The sequence below is a fragment of the Miniopterus natalensis genome, chromosome 7, assembly GCF_054644295.1.
Source record: "Miniopterus natalensis isolate mMinNat1 chromosome 7, mMinNat1.hap1, whole genome shotgun sequence".
Taxonomy (NCBI): Eukaryota; Metazoa; Chordata; class Mammalia; order Chiroptera; family Miniopteridae; genus Miniopterus; species Miniopterus natalensis.
The window spans coordinates 36,903,367-36,922,691 of NC_142087.1; the positions used below are offsets into that span (position 1 = coordinate 36,903,367).

Consider the following 19,325-nt stretch of genomic DNA (forward strand, 5'->3'; position numbering starts at 1 on the left):
CATTTTCTGCTTAGATTCCAGTCATCAGCTCTGCCACAATACACAAGGCTTAGCTCACTTAAAGTCACACCTTTTACCGCAGTTCAGTGGTGTCAGAGGTAGCGCCTTCTTTCAGCAAAGTCCACCTCTCCCCACCCACACCACCCCCTTCTAATGACAAAAGTTAAAGCAATTCTGCTGGAAATACTAGATGAGTAAACTGTTTTTGGATTACAGTAAAGAAGGCAGGGATCTGAACTAAGTCTGGGGAATTTAAATATTTGTCCAGCCCCCAGAGAAACAAATGATTAAGTTGTGTTGATGGCTGTTATTATAAACCAACCTGATGCAATGTCATATAAAGCTTCTGAAATCCCAAAGAACAGAGCAATTTGTCGAAAGACATGTTAAGAGCTTTTGCAAGATCTATTTTCATTGTTACTTAACTTTGGTTTAATCACATCTGGATTAGCAAAATCCAAAGCATGATGTCGTTGTCTTTATGAAAATCAACTACTAGAATTGCTGAGAATTAAATTAACCGAGGGAATGGAGACAACACAAATTCTCTATCTTCTTTCATAACATTTTTATTGAGTAAAAATAAGTAGCTTATCAGGCTAGATAGAGTTATCATCAACTCTCCAGCCCATGTGGACTGCATCTCTACAACCACCTCTCCAGGTAAAGGAATTCCACAAGCCAGTGTTTCTGGAACAAGCCAAAGTGTGCATACATGGCACATCCTATTCAGATCTTAGAACAAAACAGTGAGATTATATAGACTTCATTATGTCCTTAAGTCTAGAAATAAAACAAACAAGGATGTATGGGAAATGTTAATAATCTAACTCTTGCTGTGGCGGGTGTGGCTGAGTTGGTTGGAGGGTCGTCCCATACACGGAAAGGTCCAGGGTTTGATTCCCAGTCAAGGCACGTATCAGGTTTCGGGTTCGATCCCCGGTCAGGGTGTGTACAGGAGGCAACCAATCAATGTGTCTCACATCGATGTCTCTCTCTCTCTTCCTCTCCCTTCCTCAATAAAAACATAGCCTTGGGTGACGATTACCAAAAAAGAAAGAAAGAATGTAACTCTCTTTACCAGATGAAAGTGTTATTAAAATGGTGATTATAGTAATAATGACAATAATAACAGAAAAGGTAATAATAAAATAAAACCATGTAGCCCAAAGACATTTAGGGTCAGGGATGAAATTGTGCTGTGTATAGGAGATTTAATTTTAATATTCATTATTGTGTGGTCTATCAGATTTGCATTTTCCTACTATTTTCCCTTAATTCTACTTTGGTTGAATAAATACCACTTTGACCACCACAGTAAATGACCATTGATTAAATTATTACACTGAAAATAACACAGGCATGACAGCTTTTTACACATAGACATTCAGGGATGGAGGACATTAACTACACACCAAAAATTTTAAATGCATCTTACCTGATATCTGAGAGATCACATTTGTTTCCAGCGATAGCCATTACAATGTTTTCTGGACCATGTTCTTTCAGTTCTTTCACCCACTTCTTCAAGGTATGGAATGAGTCCTAAATCCAAAGTATAAACCAAGCATTAGAAAGACCCATCAACATACTAGAGTTCCGGGTTCATAACACAACACTATGCACATAACCCTGTGTCTTTCATGCATAATCCTATATACAGTGTTTCAACCAAACAGAAATCAAACCCTAAACAGAGAAACATATTTTCAGGAAGCTCACACAGATCGATAAACTACCCTTCTCTTGGCACAAATTTTAATACTAGCTAAATTATACTTAAATAGACTATAAAAGGTTCCCTTTTCTAAAACGGAAACTTGATAAAGTTAAGCTATATAATCTTATTAACCAATGTCACCCCAATAAATGTAATAAAAATATTTCTGCAAAAAAATAAAATAAAACTGAAATCAAACAAGAAATAAAAACCCTCACAGACATGGACGACAGCATGGAGGCACCGAGGGACGGGGCGGGGGGAGGGGGGAGAAAGGGTGAATGGTGACAGAAGATTTGACTTTGGGTGGTAAACACACAATGCAATATACAGATGCTCTATCACAGAATTGTGCACTTGAAACCTATATAATTTTATTAACCGACATCACCCCAATACACTTAATTTAAAAAGTAATAATAGCTCCATTAAAAATTTAAAAAACACAATAAAATCTAAAAAAAAGATTATAGCCTTGACTTAACATGAAAAAGGACAACGTCCTAGGACCAAGACAATGTTCATGCTTACTTCAGAAAAGTAAAAATACACACACACACACACACACACACTTTAGAGTCTGTTTTCCTTTCTGTCCTTTACTCACAATCGTCCTCCAGGAAACAAGCCAAGCAAGGTAGACAGCACGTTTAGGTAAACGCGGTCAGGAACTCACAGATGGAAACTGTGATGACTCATTAAACTAGCAGTCCTGTGCACTGACTCAGCACTCCAGCAGTGGGGAAAAAGTCTCAGCAAACCACTGCGGTCAGTGGTTGATATCCTGCATCCTCAATGTGATCACTAAAACTACACCTACATTGTATGTACACAAACATGTCATACATACATAAACATTCTCCTTGGCCTTTTATGTAGTGTGATTGAAACCCTAATAGAAGATAAGTGTTTTATAATTGTAAAGCATGCAAAACTTAAAAATAAATTCCCTTTTTCTAAAAAGCGGACATTCTGGAGAACAGTACCAGCAAGTATGACCTTGCCTCTACAGACAGTCAGTCTTAAAAATGAATGTTCATTGTTGTTCATTTAATTTAGCAGATAAACCTGAAATGCTTCCTTACATACAGATGAAATAAACTCAATATCTAGTGTTCATTATCCTCAACAACCACATTATGAAATCTCATTCCAGGTTACTGTCAAGATTCAAGCAGTGAAATCTCTGCTTTGGTCTTTCTAAGAGAGAGAATCACCATAAATGGCATCTAAGATATAAAGGGGACTTTCTTACCTGTTTGGTAATATCATACACTATGACAGCTGCAGCGGATCCACGATAGTACATGGGAGCCAACGAATGGAACTGTTTAGGAACAATGAACAGTTTCAGGCCAGAGTGAACACATTTTATGCAATCTCAAATTAAATGTAAAACTTTAGCCTACATTACCCCAAGAAGATCCCTGAATTTCCCCTAAAATTTTCCCAGGGTTCAGATTAGATATAAATTTTTCTCCTCAACAATACATATGCTCATGGTTTACAGACCATGAAATTCACTCTTGAGCAAAGGCCAAAAATAAATTTTATTTTAAATGTTAATATCCTATGAATTGTCTTTTCTCTACTGCTCATCACTTATTTAATATGGCTGACCCAGAGCAATCTTATTAGACTTAGACAGCAACAAGAAAAAGAAGTTTGCCAAGGAGAAGAAAAGAGGAGACTGCCCAGATCACAAGACCCTCCCTGCGCCATTAATAAGGAACACTGCAGCAAGGGCACCTCGGCACTGCCCTCAGGCGTGGACGGCTGCGTCCCTCCACCGCGTGACAAACGGTGAGAGCGAGGAGCTCCTTTCCAGAATGTGAGCAAAGCCAGTCTCACTGTCACGAGAATCACTTATCCCTAAGCAGGATAATTATTCTGAGGATACATACAGATTTTATGTAGATTTTGAAGAATGTATCTTTGAATATATTTGAAGAGGTTTTGAAAGTCAGTAAGAAAAAGATAATTCAGCGCAACAGAAAAATGGACAAAGGATATATGTAGATAAATCACAGAGGAAGAGATATAAATTGCCAATGAATATTTTAAAATATATCCAATTATAATAAAATAAAATGAAAGCAATGACGAGGATTTTTTAAAATTTATTAAATATTTGAAAATTGTATCATATCCAGTCTTTGTGGAATTCGTAAGGGAGGCACTCTCATAAGCTACATGGGAATGTATTATTATTATTATTTTAAATATATCTTAATTGATTTCAGAGAAAGGGAGAGGGAGTGAGAGAGACAGAAACATCAGTGATGAGAGAGTCATTGATCGGCTGCTTCCCACATGCCCCACACTAGGGACTGAGCCCACAACCCGGGCATGTGCCCTGACTGGGAATCGAACCACAATCTCCTGGATCCTAGGTCGATGCTCAACCGCTGAACCACACTGGCCAGGCGGGAATGTATTTTAAGACCTTCTTACAAAAAGATGCTCAACATCATTGATGATCAAGGAAATGCAATTCAAAACCACAATGAAATATCATCTCACATCTATTAGGATGGATGTTATCAAAACAAACAAACAAACCCAAAAGGTAACAAATGTTGGTGAGAATGTGAAGAAAAGGGAACCCTTATAAATTGTTGATGGGCATGTAAATTGGTACAGCCATTATGGAAAACAGTATGGAGGTTCCTCAGAAAACTACAAATAGAACTACTGTATCACCTAGCAATTCCCCTTTGGGGTATTACATAACCAAAAGAAATGAAATCAGTGCCTCAAAGAGATATCTGAACTCCCATGTTCACTGCAGTATTATTCACAGTGAACAAGACATGGAAACAATGTAAGCGTTCATCGACGAATGAATGGATAAAAAAAATGTGGTGTATCTATGGAGTATTATCCAGCCTTATAAAAGGAGTGCCTGCCATTTCCAATAACACGGATGAACCTGCAGGACATCATGCTAAGTGAAATAAGCCAGACGCAGAAAGAAAAAAACTGCACGATCTCACTTATATATGGAATTAAGAAAGTCAAATATATGGAAGCAGAGAGTAGAACAGTGATTTCGAGGAGCTTGGGGGCTGGAGGCTGGAAGGATGGAAGATGCTGGTCAAAAGGGACGAAGTTTGCAGTTATGTGAGATGAATAAGTTCTAGAGATGCAATCTACAGCATGATGACCATGGTTAATACTATTATGTTAAATCTTGAAATTTGCCAAGAAACTAGATTTCAGGTGCTTTCATCACTAAAAAAAGGTAAGAAGATATGTTAATTACACTGACTATAGTAATCATTTCACTATGTATACATACATCAAATCATCATGTTGGATACCTGGAATATATATGTTTTATTTTTAAAAAAGAAAGACATTCTTTCAATGCCACTGTCGGTAATATATATCAAGTTTAAATGTGTGTACTGTTTGAACCAGCAATTCCACTTATAGGAGCATATACTGGAGTGATCTTCACACACACAAAGATACTCATCTCTGCTGCGCGTGGGAGCAGACATTTGAAATCAACCTAAAGGTTAATCATAGAGAATTCACTAGTGGTATATGTTTGTAAGGGAATATTCCACAACAATTAAAATTATGATGAGGGTTTTTATTTATAGGAAAAGGTACCCTTGACATACTGTTAAATGAAAAAACATAGACTCAAAGTAGCATATGCAGCATAATATAATTTAGGGTAAAATGTGTGTGGGTGCGTGTCTGTGTGTCTAAGTATAGCATAATGTTTCTCAAAATGTTAACAGTGGGATTTCTAGTGATTTGTACATTTTCCTTACAGGAGTCTGAATAGTATAAATTTTTACAATGATTTTTAAATAAAATGTTTTTTAAGTTTTTAAAAGTAGTCATTTTTATTGGAGAGTAGGGGAGGGGACAGGAAGGGAAAGAAGGAAGGAAGGATCCTGAAGCTTTTCCAGTAAACAACAAAACCATCACTCATTCATTTTTACTTCCCGCCCAATACTTATCATGGAATAATTAATTACTTGCCAAACAGAAATGATCCTATTTGGAAATCTGAACCACATCAGTTCCCAAGGTTTCCCTTTTATTGCTCTGAAGAATGTCAGTGTGGCTCTCACTGAGTAGAAGGAAGCAGGCAACTCTTGCCCAACTCCATGCCCTAATGCAAATCGCCACCTTAAAAAGAAACTGCCCTGGTACCTCTGTGGTTTTCAGGCTGGATGGAGCTCAAGATGAACTCAGGAGTTCCCAGCTGAAGGGCCTGGGCCACTTGCCAGGGCTCACTGGAGGACAGCAAGCCATTTACCATGTGTGCCTTTCCATAGTCACCAACTGCCCAACACTGTGCTTATTATAATACTAGGCATCAATAAAACTATTTTAATCCATCCTTCAGCAATTCACTCCACATGTAGAAAACAAAATAAAAAACTCTGCCCAAACAGAGGAAAAAAAGCAATTTTTGAAACACTAAAGGTAGGCCTTGCATATAAAGTGTCCTTTTAGCCCAATTATATAAGATGTCCATTTTTTTCAAAATAGCCTCCATATAAGAATGGTCCATTTAAACACACCAAATAGAGTCAGTACAAAATTTATATCTCAAAAATCAAGGTACTTGTGGACTCAAGCACAAAGAGGAACAAACTGTGGCTATCTTCTAAGGCAGAGTTCATTTTCAGCTATAAGACCATGGACTGAATCTAAAATGGTCACTGGTGTGCTGGTCTCATGAATTATTGAATAGATCTTTGTATATAATGCATTACTTGTTCTTTCCTTCCTCCAAATGGAATCATCTTGAAATAAATCTGTTGGTGAAGCCACTTAAACGACTTTATTGCCGGGGACTTGGGAGTTTTAATGACTTCAAGTTCACATCTCAGTTCTAAACCCCAGTAATACATTGACCAAAGGATAATATTTGTGGAGGACAATAGGATAAATCACTTCCAACCTACAATGTGCATACCTTCCCCCATACAAACAGAACAAAAGCACCATAATCAGCCTCAATACTCAACAGACATAATTCAATTTCCACGGGGTCAGAGCACTGACAAAACACTCCCATAAAAGATTTCTTCCAGAAACAAATTTCACAATCACGGGAAGTTGATAGAATTTTTTTACTCTCACCTTGAAAGGTTATTTGAAAATTAGCAAAACAGATGCCAATTCAAAAATCCTTTCTTCCCTAACTATCAAACAGAGTATCTGTAATACCAAATTAAAGTGCTCAGAGAACTCCTAGATAACATTTTAATTTTTTAGTAGAAGCACAGGGAATTGTGAAAAGCCAATTTGTCTCCTCAAAAGAAATGGCTGTTTGTGTCCTTAGTATGTGTGAATGCTTGTGTTTGTTTGTGGGGTTTTTTTTTTAATGTTTTTTATTCATTTTAGAAAGAAGAAGGGACAGGGAGAGAGAAACATCAATCAGTTGTCTCCCACATGCACCCAGATGGGGTATCTATGGGGTGATGCTCAACCAACTTAGCCACACCAGCCAGGGTGAATGCTTGTTTTTTAATTGCTGACTGTCTAGAGGATAAGAGAGAAGGGAATGGCCTTCGAGCTCCTTAGATCCTCAGCTCTGACAGATGGATGCTAAATAACCCTGACCACGCTTTCAGCAACTGGACAATGTATTTTGAGAATATTGAAAACATTCATATGCTTTGATTCAACAATTCCACTTCTGAAGGGAACAATCAGAGATGATCACAAAGTAACCAGAATTCATTCTAGAATGATTAGTAATGTTGAAAAATTGGAACCAATCTCAATGTCTAACCATTGGGGACTGAAAACATAAATTTGGCTTAGCCATATAATGGACTATTGGGCAGCAATTAAACGCAAGTTTCTGAAAAATATGAAATAGCACGAGGAAAGATGGCCTAGTTTGGTATTTTCCAAGGTCTTCTGCAGAACCCTGTGCCCTTGGGGTGCTTTTTGGAAAAAAGCTTTCTTAGCCAAATAAATTTGAGAAACTCTACATATAACAATGCTCCCCTGGAGGCTTACAAAGTATTATTGGTACCTTAGAGACTCTGAAAAATGTCTAGAGTAAAAAAAACATTTATTTTTGTTTGAACTCAGGAGTCCTAATTTATTTTTTAAGTAGTATATTAACATCTAGCAAACCAGTGTGCTCAGAATCAACCGTGGGAGACAGTAGGAAAATCTAGGCTCAAGGTGGAATCTGGAGACCTATGCCAGGCTCTACACTTTTTCATATTTTGTGAAATGGAGGCAGTGGTGAGGATGGTGTCGGTGGTGATAGCTATGGTTCTTCCAGCCCTGCAACAACACTCAAGGCCAAGGTAAGGAAGGCTCTGTCTGGATGGAACCTCCTTCCCTTGCCATGCTCTTAATTCTTCAGAGTGCCTTACCTGCAATACAAGCCTCCCTTCTTCCTATCCCACACTACCGTGTGTGTGTGCGTGTGTGTGTGTGTGTGTGTGTACTTAGCACACAGTGGAAACTATTATTCCAAGAAATCTAATCCTTCAGACCACCCAGTCTGCTTCAGGCAAAATTCCTTAAATGCAGGTTTGTGGCATCATAAATTCCACAGCAGCAAAACTCGGCATGTCAAGAATGAGCAGTGGTGGAAAATACGCGAAGTTTCCAAACAAGGGCAGGCTCCAGCTGGGCTTGGCCTTCCCAGATGAGAATTATCCAGGCCAGAAGTCTCTGGCATCTGGTCCAGGAACTTGTAGGGATTGGTTCTGTATTATGACTTTCAGAGAACACTCTGTCCCTGGTGAATCGCTTCAAAGCATCCTGAGAGCCAGTGCTGGTCTGTCTCAGGTGCCGGTGCACAATCAGAAATGTTAACCCTCCCACAGAACACTGGGGCCATGGACAGTGAAGAGCAGAAGCCAAAACATATCCCGAGGTGCATTAGGATTCAAACAAGGAGGGAAGTGGTAGAGGAAAATTCCTGGCATTCCCAACATTCTCAGCTGGCAAAAGTTGAATGGAAAAACCATTACTGAATGTTCTCTCTGTGCCATTCAGAAGAACGCCCCTGACTTTTACACAGACCCTCTCTCTCCATGGAAAAGCAGTGGGTCTGTTTCATATGCCTACTCAGATGTCCTAAAACCCAACAGTATGTATAGCTGAACAGAAAAGGGGCTGATAGTATACCAAACTATTAGCAGTATACATTATTTAATAATGTCATTATAGGCAGACCACCATTTGCTTTAATATTTCTGAATTTTTTAAAATTTTAACAGGGTACATTACTTTTGGAACAAGAAGGGACATTTTTTCCATTTCTTTTTACTCTTTTTCTTTTAATGTGCCAATTAATGTCAAAGAGCTTCCTCAGCATTCAGGCATCAAAGGAGTGAAGCTAAGTACCAGGAGGGGGTGGGGTTTAGAGGTGACCTGACATGCATTTGACTCCTTATGGACAAGATGCCGTGCAAACTCTCTGTAGGAGAAAATGATCCGACACAAATCCAAACATTTTTCCATAAAAACAGTGTCGTGGGGAAGGGAATGAATTGTGTTTTATAAAAGACAAGGTAATGAATTGGCATATTGTGATGCCTAGAATAATGTATAAGACAGAATCAAGGTTCTGAAATGCTGTTGAAATTCATTTTTCCTACCCATGAATACCCAGCTACAGGGAACCTCAGCTCTGACCTCTCTGTTGACAAGCAAATGTCTGTTCCCAGTAAATGTCCATCTTTGAGATAAGTCTCCCTGCAGGATGGGGCAACAGCCAAATATCACCAGGGACCTTACCAGAATAGGACAGACCCAGGGTCTGAGAGCCACCCCATGGCAGGCCTGACCCAGCACTCCTCAGCCACTCCTCCCTCTCTCCTGAACGCAGGCCATCTTTCTTTATCTGCCTGTCCAGAAGTTTCCATCACAGCATTTAGAGACTGCAGTAGCCTCCAGGCTGGCCACACAGAAGCCAGAGGAATCCTGTTTTTAACTGCTGCCTTAAGACATTTATTTACATAGACCATCAAATCTATTTTTAACATTTTACTGTGGACATTTTCAAATACACACAAGAAGAGAGCATAATATAATGCATTTCCATTTTCTCATCCCCTAGCCTCAAGATCATCCCTAACACACAGTAGTTTATATTGGCCCAGTAAGACTTGTTTTGGACTTCTGACCTTCAGAACTGTGAGAGAGGGAATCTACCAAATGTATGGTCATCTGTTCCAGCAGCCACAGGAAACACATAGAAAAGGGGAAGAAGACAAGATTCCTGGCCTCAAGAAATGAACGTTTTCTTGGAGTGAAGGCTGGAAGTCAGACTGCCTTCAAAGAGGCTGCTCTGGAAGTCTCTCTAAACAGCAAAGTCTGTGCTCTGAGAACACTCCAGCTGTCCCTGTTTAGACGTGTCCTTGAGCACCTCAGGAGCACACTCTTGGTAATTACGTGAAGTCCAGGTGCCTAATTTCCTTGTCAAGAATGAGTTTCATAGGCTTCATAGGCCCTTTTGCCTGCCTTTTAACCACATTTAGGAAATTAACTGTACAAAATAAAAATAGGGAGAGGAGTGGAGAAGAGAAAACACAACCAGGTAAAGACTTCCAGAATTCTTAATAAAGGCAACCCTACACCCCCCACCCCCGACGCCTCTCTCCAGCCCGGCTGCTGGAATCTTTGCCACAGGTCCTCCGAGAGTCAGCAGAACGGAAACTGGCCTCAACCCAAAGGCGCAGACAGTGCCTCACAATTAGAAGCTACTCAGGGCATCCCAGACAAAAATATACACCAGTAAAATGTGGCGAACTTGTGAGGAATCTAACAGTCACCTTCCCCCCTGGATCCAGCCTGTCCCTGAGGAAGGTGCACGAGGAGGGGAAGATGCCTTTCGGGGAACACAGGAAAACAGCGTGATCTATTGTGACAAAATGCAGAAGGGGAAAGGGGCCGGGTGTACTTTCAGGCAGGAGCAGCTCGTCTTTGCTTTCTAAGATCAACTCCTGGTTGAGACTTTCCTCCCCACCGCTCCTGGCTCCCACTTCCCGTTCCCTTTCCTTCACTTCCAGCTTTCCCATGTCACCGGCCGAGTGCAGAAATGTTTCAAGTGTTTCCCGAAGGACATACTAAATTTATTCTAGCATGTGGACATGTTTTTCCCCTTCTCTCCTGTCAGTGGCATTCTGACACCCAGAAGGGCAATTCTGCACCTTAGCTCCTAATTTCCTAAAGGACATCAACACCCCGAACGGTACAACTCTGGGGATGTGTCAGCAAAGGTGGCTCCAGCTCTGCCCACACAGATGCCAGCAGGCGCCCTTCCTCCAATATCACTGTCATGCTTTCCTTCTGCAGTTTCTGTTGCCAATTTTAAAAATCACTGCACCTCTTCAGCTGTACCATTTTTAACTGAAGGTGATTCCTGAGGCTTCTTCTAAAAGACCATGACATGGCATAGCTCTATTGATAGCTGTTGATCTCATTTTTAAAAAATATGTCTTTATTGATTTCAGAGAGAGTAAGGGAAAGGGAGAGAGATAGAAACATGATGCGAGTTCATTGACCAGCTGCCTCCTGTGCGCCCCCTACTGGGGATCGAGCCTGCAAACTGGGGCATGTGTCCTGATCAGTAATCAAACTGATCTCCTGGATCATAGGTCAATGTTCAACTGCTGAACCACACCGCGATGATCTCATTTTTAATAGCATACACCCAACTGCAAGCTTCTAATCTGTCTCCTTACCATGGGAGGATGGAGTGGCACAGAGGGGAACGAGGGGAAGGGAATATTTATTTCATCAGATCTCAATTTGCACTAATTAAAGGCACTGTTGGGTTGGGAAAGGAGGGGGGAGCAAAATCGTGTATTTACTCCTACTCTCTCTCACCGGAGGGAGGTTCCGAGGAAAACTGTTCTCTGGTGGGTCTGTGGGGAAGGTGCCATAGGGTGCAGCATCCCCTCCAACAGCGAGTTAGGAGCCGGGTTCTGAACGCGTGCTATTTGCTGGTGTGTGTGGAGCTCCCTCTGCTATTTCTAGCGGCTGCGGGCAAGTAGAGGGGAAACAAAGAGCAGCTCATTCTGAGCTTGTAAGAGGCCCCATTCTTCCAGTACTCCGCAGGTCAAACTTTCTCTGACTTTAGCAGTGACCTATGAATAGTGAACCACTTTCTGGCCCATAGGCTCTAGGGCCAGGAAGAGAGAGAGAGAAAGAGAGAGAGGGGAGGAGGGAGGAGGGGTAGGGAGGGAGGGGGAGGGAGAGAGATACTTTAGATGTTAAAGCTGGATATTGACAGCTTTGGTTCTCTTTTCTTTCTCATGGACCCATTCAGACCCAGTATTTATGCCACAGCTTTGCTTACCTGCATCCTGGCCCTCTGAGCACAGGCTGTCCAATCACCAAACCTTTCAAATTATGGTAGACTGGTAGGCGCTTACAAAATTAGCCAATGCAGGCAAACAAGCATTATGGTTAAACAGCAAGCAGCGCTCAGATTTCATGGCTGCATCCATTAAACTGTCAGCTCCTGAGGGCATATGTGTGATTTTTCCTTCCAGGGTTCAAGGAAAATTTCTGACAGATGGAGCAAGTAAAGATTAAACAAACCTGGGTGGTGCAATTAGAGATGTTTATTATATTATTTCCTGAGCTTTTCTGGAATACTTGAAATATCTCACAATTGGGAAAAAAAGTTTGTGCACTCACTAGAAAAGTGACCATAAGCCTTTTGAATCAATGAGTTTCAGAATATTATCATATTATCTTTAGCAGTATGTACTAAGGTATATATAAAGTCTGGTTCTGAGGTTAGATAATATTGCTGGAAAAAAAACTAAATCAGCTTCAAATAATCCTGTTTTGAAAATAGATTTCTTCTTTTAAAAAACATAATTTAGTCCAATATTATAAATTTCAAGTCTAATAATGGTTTGGTAAATTCTAAGTAATTACTTTACAAATATAACCTTTTTTATGGTTCTATATGAGTTTACTACAGGGAACATATTTAAACATTTAAAAGATTTAATACTTTATTCAGAATTTTTCTTTAGGTACCACTTTGAGGTCAAGGCTGCACTTCCAATCCATGGATAATCTCCAAAGAGAGGAAGACGGCATACAGCTTGCTCATAACTCATCATTTAAATAAGGATTAAGTAACCCCAAATCCATCTGCACATTCAATACAATCCCTATCAAAATCTTAGCTGGATTTTTTTTTTTTTTTGGTAAAAATTTTCAAGCTGATCCTAAAATTCATGTGGAAATGCAAGAGACCCAGAATAGCCAAAACAATCTTGAAAAACAAAAACAAAGTTGGAGGACTCATGCACGACCCACTTTCACAACTTACTAAAAAGTTACAGTGATCAGGGTAATGTGGTACTGGCATAAGGATAAAATTTTAGATCAAACAAATAGAACTAAGAGTCCAGAATTAAACTCTCACATTTGTGGCCAATTCATTTTCAACAACGGTGCAAAGACAACTAATTAGGCAAAGAGGGGTCTTTTTAATAAATTGTATTGGGACAACTGATTTTGTATGATACTGACATACAAGGAATGACATTGAATCCCTTCCTTACAAGATATACAAAAACTAAAAACAAATGGATCATAGAGCTAAAACTATAAAATTCATAGAACACATAGGAGTAAATCTTTGTGACCTTGAGTTACGCAAAGACAAGTGTTGTCAAGAATGTGGAGAAATTGGAACCTCAATCATTTCCAGTAGCAATATAAAATGTTACCACCACTTTGGAAAACACTTTGGCAGGTTCTCAAAGTATTACCATACAACCCATCAATTTCACTCCTAGATATGTAACCATGAGATTTTTTTAAAACATGCACCTGTGCAAAAACTTGTACATGAATGTTCATAAATGCCATTATTTTCATAACAGCCAAAAAGTTGGAAACAACCCAAACATTTGTTAACTGGTGAGTGGAAAAACAAATGATGTACGTTCATACAATGAAATACTAATCAGTCACTAAAAGGAAGGAAGCACTGATCCATGTTACAACACAGATGAACCTTGATGACATTATGCTAAGTGAAAGAAGCTAGTCACAAAAAACCACAGATTATAATTCCATTTATATGAAATGTCCAGATTAAGCAAATCTAGGGACTAAAATTAGCTTAGGGCTAAAGGACTTGGAAGGAGGCTATTTTTCATCTGTATGTGTCCTCCAATTTCATCTTTAAAAAGCATAAAATAATGAGTCTGATTTCAGAAGCCAATCTATTCAACTTGAGATGTATTTGTAGAGTAACAAAGAGTTTTTATGCTAATAATGGAACCATCAATTCACCTTTGTGGAATTTGTGACTGTGGCTCATTTGAAACCCAGATTTTATAAATGCCACATTGTGACTCAGGCAGTCCACTAGGAAGGACAGGCAGCTATAACACGGACTTCAACCAAATGAAACAAAATAATAAGATGATATTAATATTTTTTCCATGTTAGAGTGTTAAAATAATGTTGCTCTGATGGATCAAACCAAGAAAATGAAGCCTGAAATTCTTCCAAGTTATGGACATTTTTAATTGCATTATCCTATGGATAGTGATTGTGTTTTAAAGCAGAAACAGAATGATTTGGAAGAAAATGAAGGTTGTATTTCCTATTATGATGAAATATTTTTACCAGCAATAAGGATATTCTGGGTCCCAATTTAGCAGGAAAGCAAAGAAGGAAGTGAAAAGGACACTGAATGGGAAAGAAAAACGTTGACACATTAGAACAGAAGTCTATCTCACCACCCCACACAAATCCTGCTGGATGGAAAATGGAGAACAGAGCCGAGCAGATCAATTCCTTTTTCTCCCTTGGGACCTCTCTGGGCTGTGGCTCCTGCATACATCCTTCTGAGCTACAGCTGCTCTTCCTCACAGCATGGCATGAAACAGAAACCAGCACGACCCATCTAAAGAGGGCAGGGTGAAAACCCGCAAAAGCTCCCACTCTACCCTTCTCAACACTAAACTAATAAACTAAGTCCACAAATCTTGAAAATGTTGGGCTTTTAACAAATTGGATTCAACAATCAATTGGAAATGATTAAATTTTTTAAAACTTTTTTTACAGAGGCACTCTGTGGATGACCATTTATTTGCTTGCCCATCACAAATGGTTAAATGAAAATTAAGACGAGTCAAGAATGAACGTTCTCTTATACAAAGAGAGGGAAGAGGAGGGGAATCCTTTCATATTCCCAGTGCTCAGAGGGAAAAGTAATTTTTCAGGAGTATAAATTATGCCACAAATATAATACAGAATTAATACTGGGCAGTAGTAAGTAGGGCATTAACCAGAATGCCACGTATGCTAGGCAGAACTTGGTTCAGTCAGTCCACAAATAAACAAATACTGACTAATTAACACATGCAAAGCACTACACTGAGCATTATCCTCCTTGGAGGGCACAGATCTATGTCTTTATATTGTCAAATCATAAATCCAAAGAGATTTTGTTTGTTTAAAATTATAAGCACTAAGGAGAACAGTAGCATATTTCTACAAAGATAAGGAGGGATAATAAAATGCACTGGACTCCAATAATTAATGAGACAGAACAAACAGCAATAGGCACAAGCAACAGCAGGGAATTTATTTTTAGATCAAACATTAGGCAACGTCATTACAAGCACGATTAAGTCCAGCAATAAGCTGCCAGAACGACTGAAAAATTGCCATCACTGGAGAGATGCAAGACTGCACCAAGGGACACAAGACAAGGACAGTCTGAGGATAACTAAATCAGGCCTTCGAGGGTTAGAGGGATCGATGACCACAAAGACCATGTGGATGTTGCTCACATTCTCTCCACAAATCTAGATTCTAAAAAGCATTCACCTGAAATTATCATCCAAAACTCAATTGTTCAACCCTGAAGCAATGCTATGGAGTTATGCCTTAATACTAATAATTATAATAACATATGACACTATCATATATAATACTAATATAATATATAATGTGATGCTTTTTGAAGTACAGCCATACCATATAGTCATATTATAGATATCTATAACCTTTAATAGTCAAATTTTAGGAAAAGAAATTATAATAATTAGAAATACCATCATATAAAAATTTTTCTATTGCAGTTTTGCTTTGAGATGGTAAGTGGGCCAAATTACAAACCACAATAGTCACTTCAGTGTACCAAATTTCATCAAAAGCAGTCAACCTCTGGAATATTATATTAGAATAGGTAGGTAAATATCAAACACTCTGCTTACATCATACAGAAATCTCCCTGTAGAAACATGGTATTATCAAATGAAAACAGCAGGTTATAAAGAATCTTGATCCTACTGACATGTAATTATCAACACACACATAGCGAGATACCTGAAGCATGGTCATCTAAAGTCAATAGTGGGAATAGCTGGGTAGTAAACTGTGGATAAGTTTACTTTCAACTGTTATGGCTTTTGTGTGGTTTCCCTATCAGGACAAAACTATAAAGCTCAGGAACCAGACTACTGGATTCAAATTTCAGCTTTATACCTTATTGACTGTGTGATCTCGAGCAAGTTACTTAACCTGTCTATGCCTCTGTGACCTCACCTGTAAATGGGGATAGAAACAGTCCCTACCGCAGGGTGCTGTGCAAGAACTAAATGTGTTAGTGCACAGAAGGCACTCAGAACAGTGCATGGGACAGAGCAAGCCCTCAGGACACATCAGCCAGTAGTAGAAGTAGTAGTACTGCTAATATTAAGCCAGCTATTTGTAAAATAGCTTATTACGCTCATTAAAAGTGGCTGCAAAAGCAACCATTTCATTTACCAAAAGTAAAATGGGGAGCAAGAAAACTCCATTGCTTAAGTTTAAATAACAACCAAAACCAAAAAAACTAGCAGAACTACAAAGAATACAAAAGTATGTAACAAAGAGGTCCCTAAGAAGACATTTCTTCCTTTAATCCGTGCCCCTCATTTCAGGAGTCAGCATGCACAGCTGACTGACAGAGTTGAAGAGGTGCTTCAGGCAGTGGCTTTGTGTATGCAAGTCTGTCCTCTTAATTTAATGGCAAAATAGAAGACATTCTAACGAGGTTAGCATTTGTAGGCCAGGAGATTTGTCCTAATTTTTTTTAAAAAGAAATTTTTTAAATGCTTTCATCTACAAACGCTGGAAAGTTAGTTTTAAATGAGGATTTATATAAAATGAAAATTATATAAACACACACTTGATTTGTTAGGAGCTGATAATGAAAATGATGGATTATCCTGAACCTTGGATTCTCTTCCTTTGAGGGAGAGAGATAAACAGAGTAAGTGCTCTGGCCGGGTGGCTCAGCTGGTTGGAGCGTTGTCCTGTACACCAAAAGGCTGCGGGTTCAATTCCGGAGGTCAGGGCACATACTTATGTTGCAGGTTCCATCCCTGGTCAGGGCAGGTATGGGAGGCAACCAATCAATGTTTCTCTCTCATATTGATGTATCTCTCCCATACTTATCTCTCTCTCAAATCAATAAAAAAAATATCCTTGGGGAAGGATAAAATATATATAAAAATAAAAAAATAAGCAGAATAAGTGAATTAAATAGTATATTAGAAGGTGGTAAGAGCTACAGAGGGAGGGAAAAAGAGGAAGTTTTGACCATTTTAAATGGGGCAGGTAAAGAAGGTGATCTTTGTGCTTGGATCAGACAAGGGAAAATTCAACCTATCTTACTCCATAAGTATTTGCCCTGATGAAAGTTTTAATCAAGCTAAAAGCTCTCAGTTAAGACAAGGTATTGGTTATCCCTGTGCTCCATTTATTCTGACCACCCCTTTCAACTTTGATAATATACATTCCAGTTATTACACAAATTCCATTATAGACACAGTCTGTTGGTATTCATTATTTCACTTTTTAAAACCTAAAGACACGAGTTTCTTAAATAATCTTCTCCATAAATATTTCCAGCAAATAAAAAGAATTAAGAATAAGAGAAAAGTCATCTACTGTTTCTGGTAACCCAACATCCACTCCCTCACTTTCCAGTAAGAGAACCCAGACTTTCTCTGGGGAACTAAGACTACCTGACTTCCAGCCAATGTGATTCAGGTGGAGCTGATAGCCAGTGTATTACCTGGCCCGACCAGTAGGAGCGCCAAATCCCCCAAACTCTGTACAGTGTCAAGTTCAAGAATGAGCACGTGACCCTAATGACCAAAGAGAACCCTCAGGTGCCAAGATGCAGGGTGCAACTCAGGGAAAGAAGTGCTTTCCTTCATTAGGTTGCTAAGGTGGCAGAATGTAGGCCTAGAGCTGCTTGCCACCCTTGGAGAAGGGAAGAAGAGGGTCTTGCCTAATGAAGCTAATCTAGAAGTGAGCCTAGCAAGGAAAGGAATAGAGTTGGGTGCCTTTGACAGTACATTTGAAGGGCTTGAACTCAGCCCTGCCTTATAATAGGCACTCCCCCTCCCCCTTACATTTTTCTCATAGCTAAAGAGTACATTACTTTTTCTGCTTTAATCATTTCGAGCTGGGTTTCTGTCACTTGCAACCCCTAGAGTCTTGCCAAATACAAAGAAACCTTCAGAAATTGATATCAGCATTTTCCGTAGAAAGCCAACAACAACGTATCCTTACCCGTTCCTGACCAGCAGTATCCCAGATGAGGAACTTATGAAGTTCATTTCCACAAGGCACAGTTTTGGTCATAAAAGACGCCCTGAAAAAACAGAATCAACATCTCCATGTTACCAATTATCCTCTACTATCTTCACAAAGACTTTTGTTTCAAATAAGTTAACATTATGACTCAGCAGGACTCCAAAAGCTCCCAGCATTGTCCTTGTCCTTGGGGGGGGTCACTAAGAGGAAAGAAGGGTTGTTAGGGTTCTGTAACCAAAAAGAAAATACTCTGCATTTTCTATAGTCCATCTGGAGGTTTAGGGGGGGGGGAAAGGCAAAGGATGCATTCAAAACACTATTTCCAAAACCATTTATCTTCAGTTGTTCTAAGATAATATGCCCAAGATCAGAAAAAAAAATGAAACTGTAGATTTTAAAAACTTATCATTATAGCAATTAAGCGTGAAAAGGACAGCTGGTATTTGGGCATTTTCCAGTTTGGGCCTTGCAATGGCACAAGTAAAATATTGCCTTGCCCTTGTCTATGAGGCCTCAGCTGGTTGGGCGTCATCCCATGCACCAAAAGGTTGCTGGTTTGATTCCCAGTCAGGGCACAGGCTTGGGTTGTGGGCTCGACCCCTGGTAGGTGGCAACCAATTGATGTTCCTCTCTCACATCGATGTCTCTCTCTCTCCCTCCCTCTCTCTCCCTTCCTCTTTCTAAAAAAAAAAAAAAATGAAAAATATATATTTTAAAAATTGCCTTACATCTTTACCTATGCTATGAATCCCACACTAGCAGCAACAAAAATACTACTATCTAATTCCCATCCTACTTGCATAAATTCAGGGATAAAGATTGATAGCTTAGCAAAGTTATGCTTTCTCAACAGAAAAAGGAAGAATTTGAAATTCTCAGATGATAAAACACTTGGTACTTTCTTTTTTGCATATTTTCTTTATTTCCAGTATTTATAGTTTTATTTCATTTAAATATATTTTTATGTTCTTTATTTTATTATTTTTTCCATCACCATTTACCCCCATATACCCTC

The 19,325-nt window shown here is 39.2% G+C and overlaps 1 protein-coding gene across 1 annotated transcript in view; it reads right to left on the reverse strand.

Annotated features, from left to right (window-relative positions):
* The window catches only part of RAB31 (RAB31, member RAS oncogene family), a 104,326-nt gene that overhangs the window by 32,660 nt on the left and 52,341 nt on the right, over positions 1–19,325 (reverse strand). The window contains exons 3-5 of the mRNA XM_016208925.2: positions 18,287–18,368; positions 2,976–3,047; positions 1,439–1,545 (exon numbers count right to left, since the gene is read on the reverse strand). Of these exons, the coding sequence (XP_016064411.1) occupies positions 1,439–1,545; positions 2,976–3,047; positions 18,287–18,368 (261 nt within the window). The remainder of the gene's footprint in view (positions 1–1,438; positions 1,546–2,975; positions 3,048–18,286; positions 18,369–19,325) is intronic.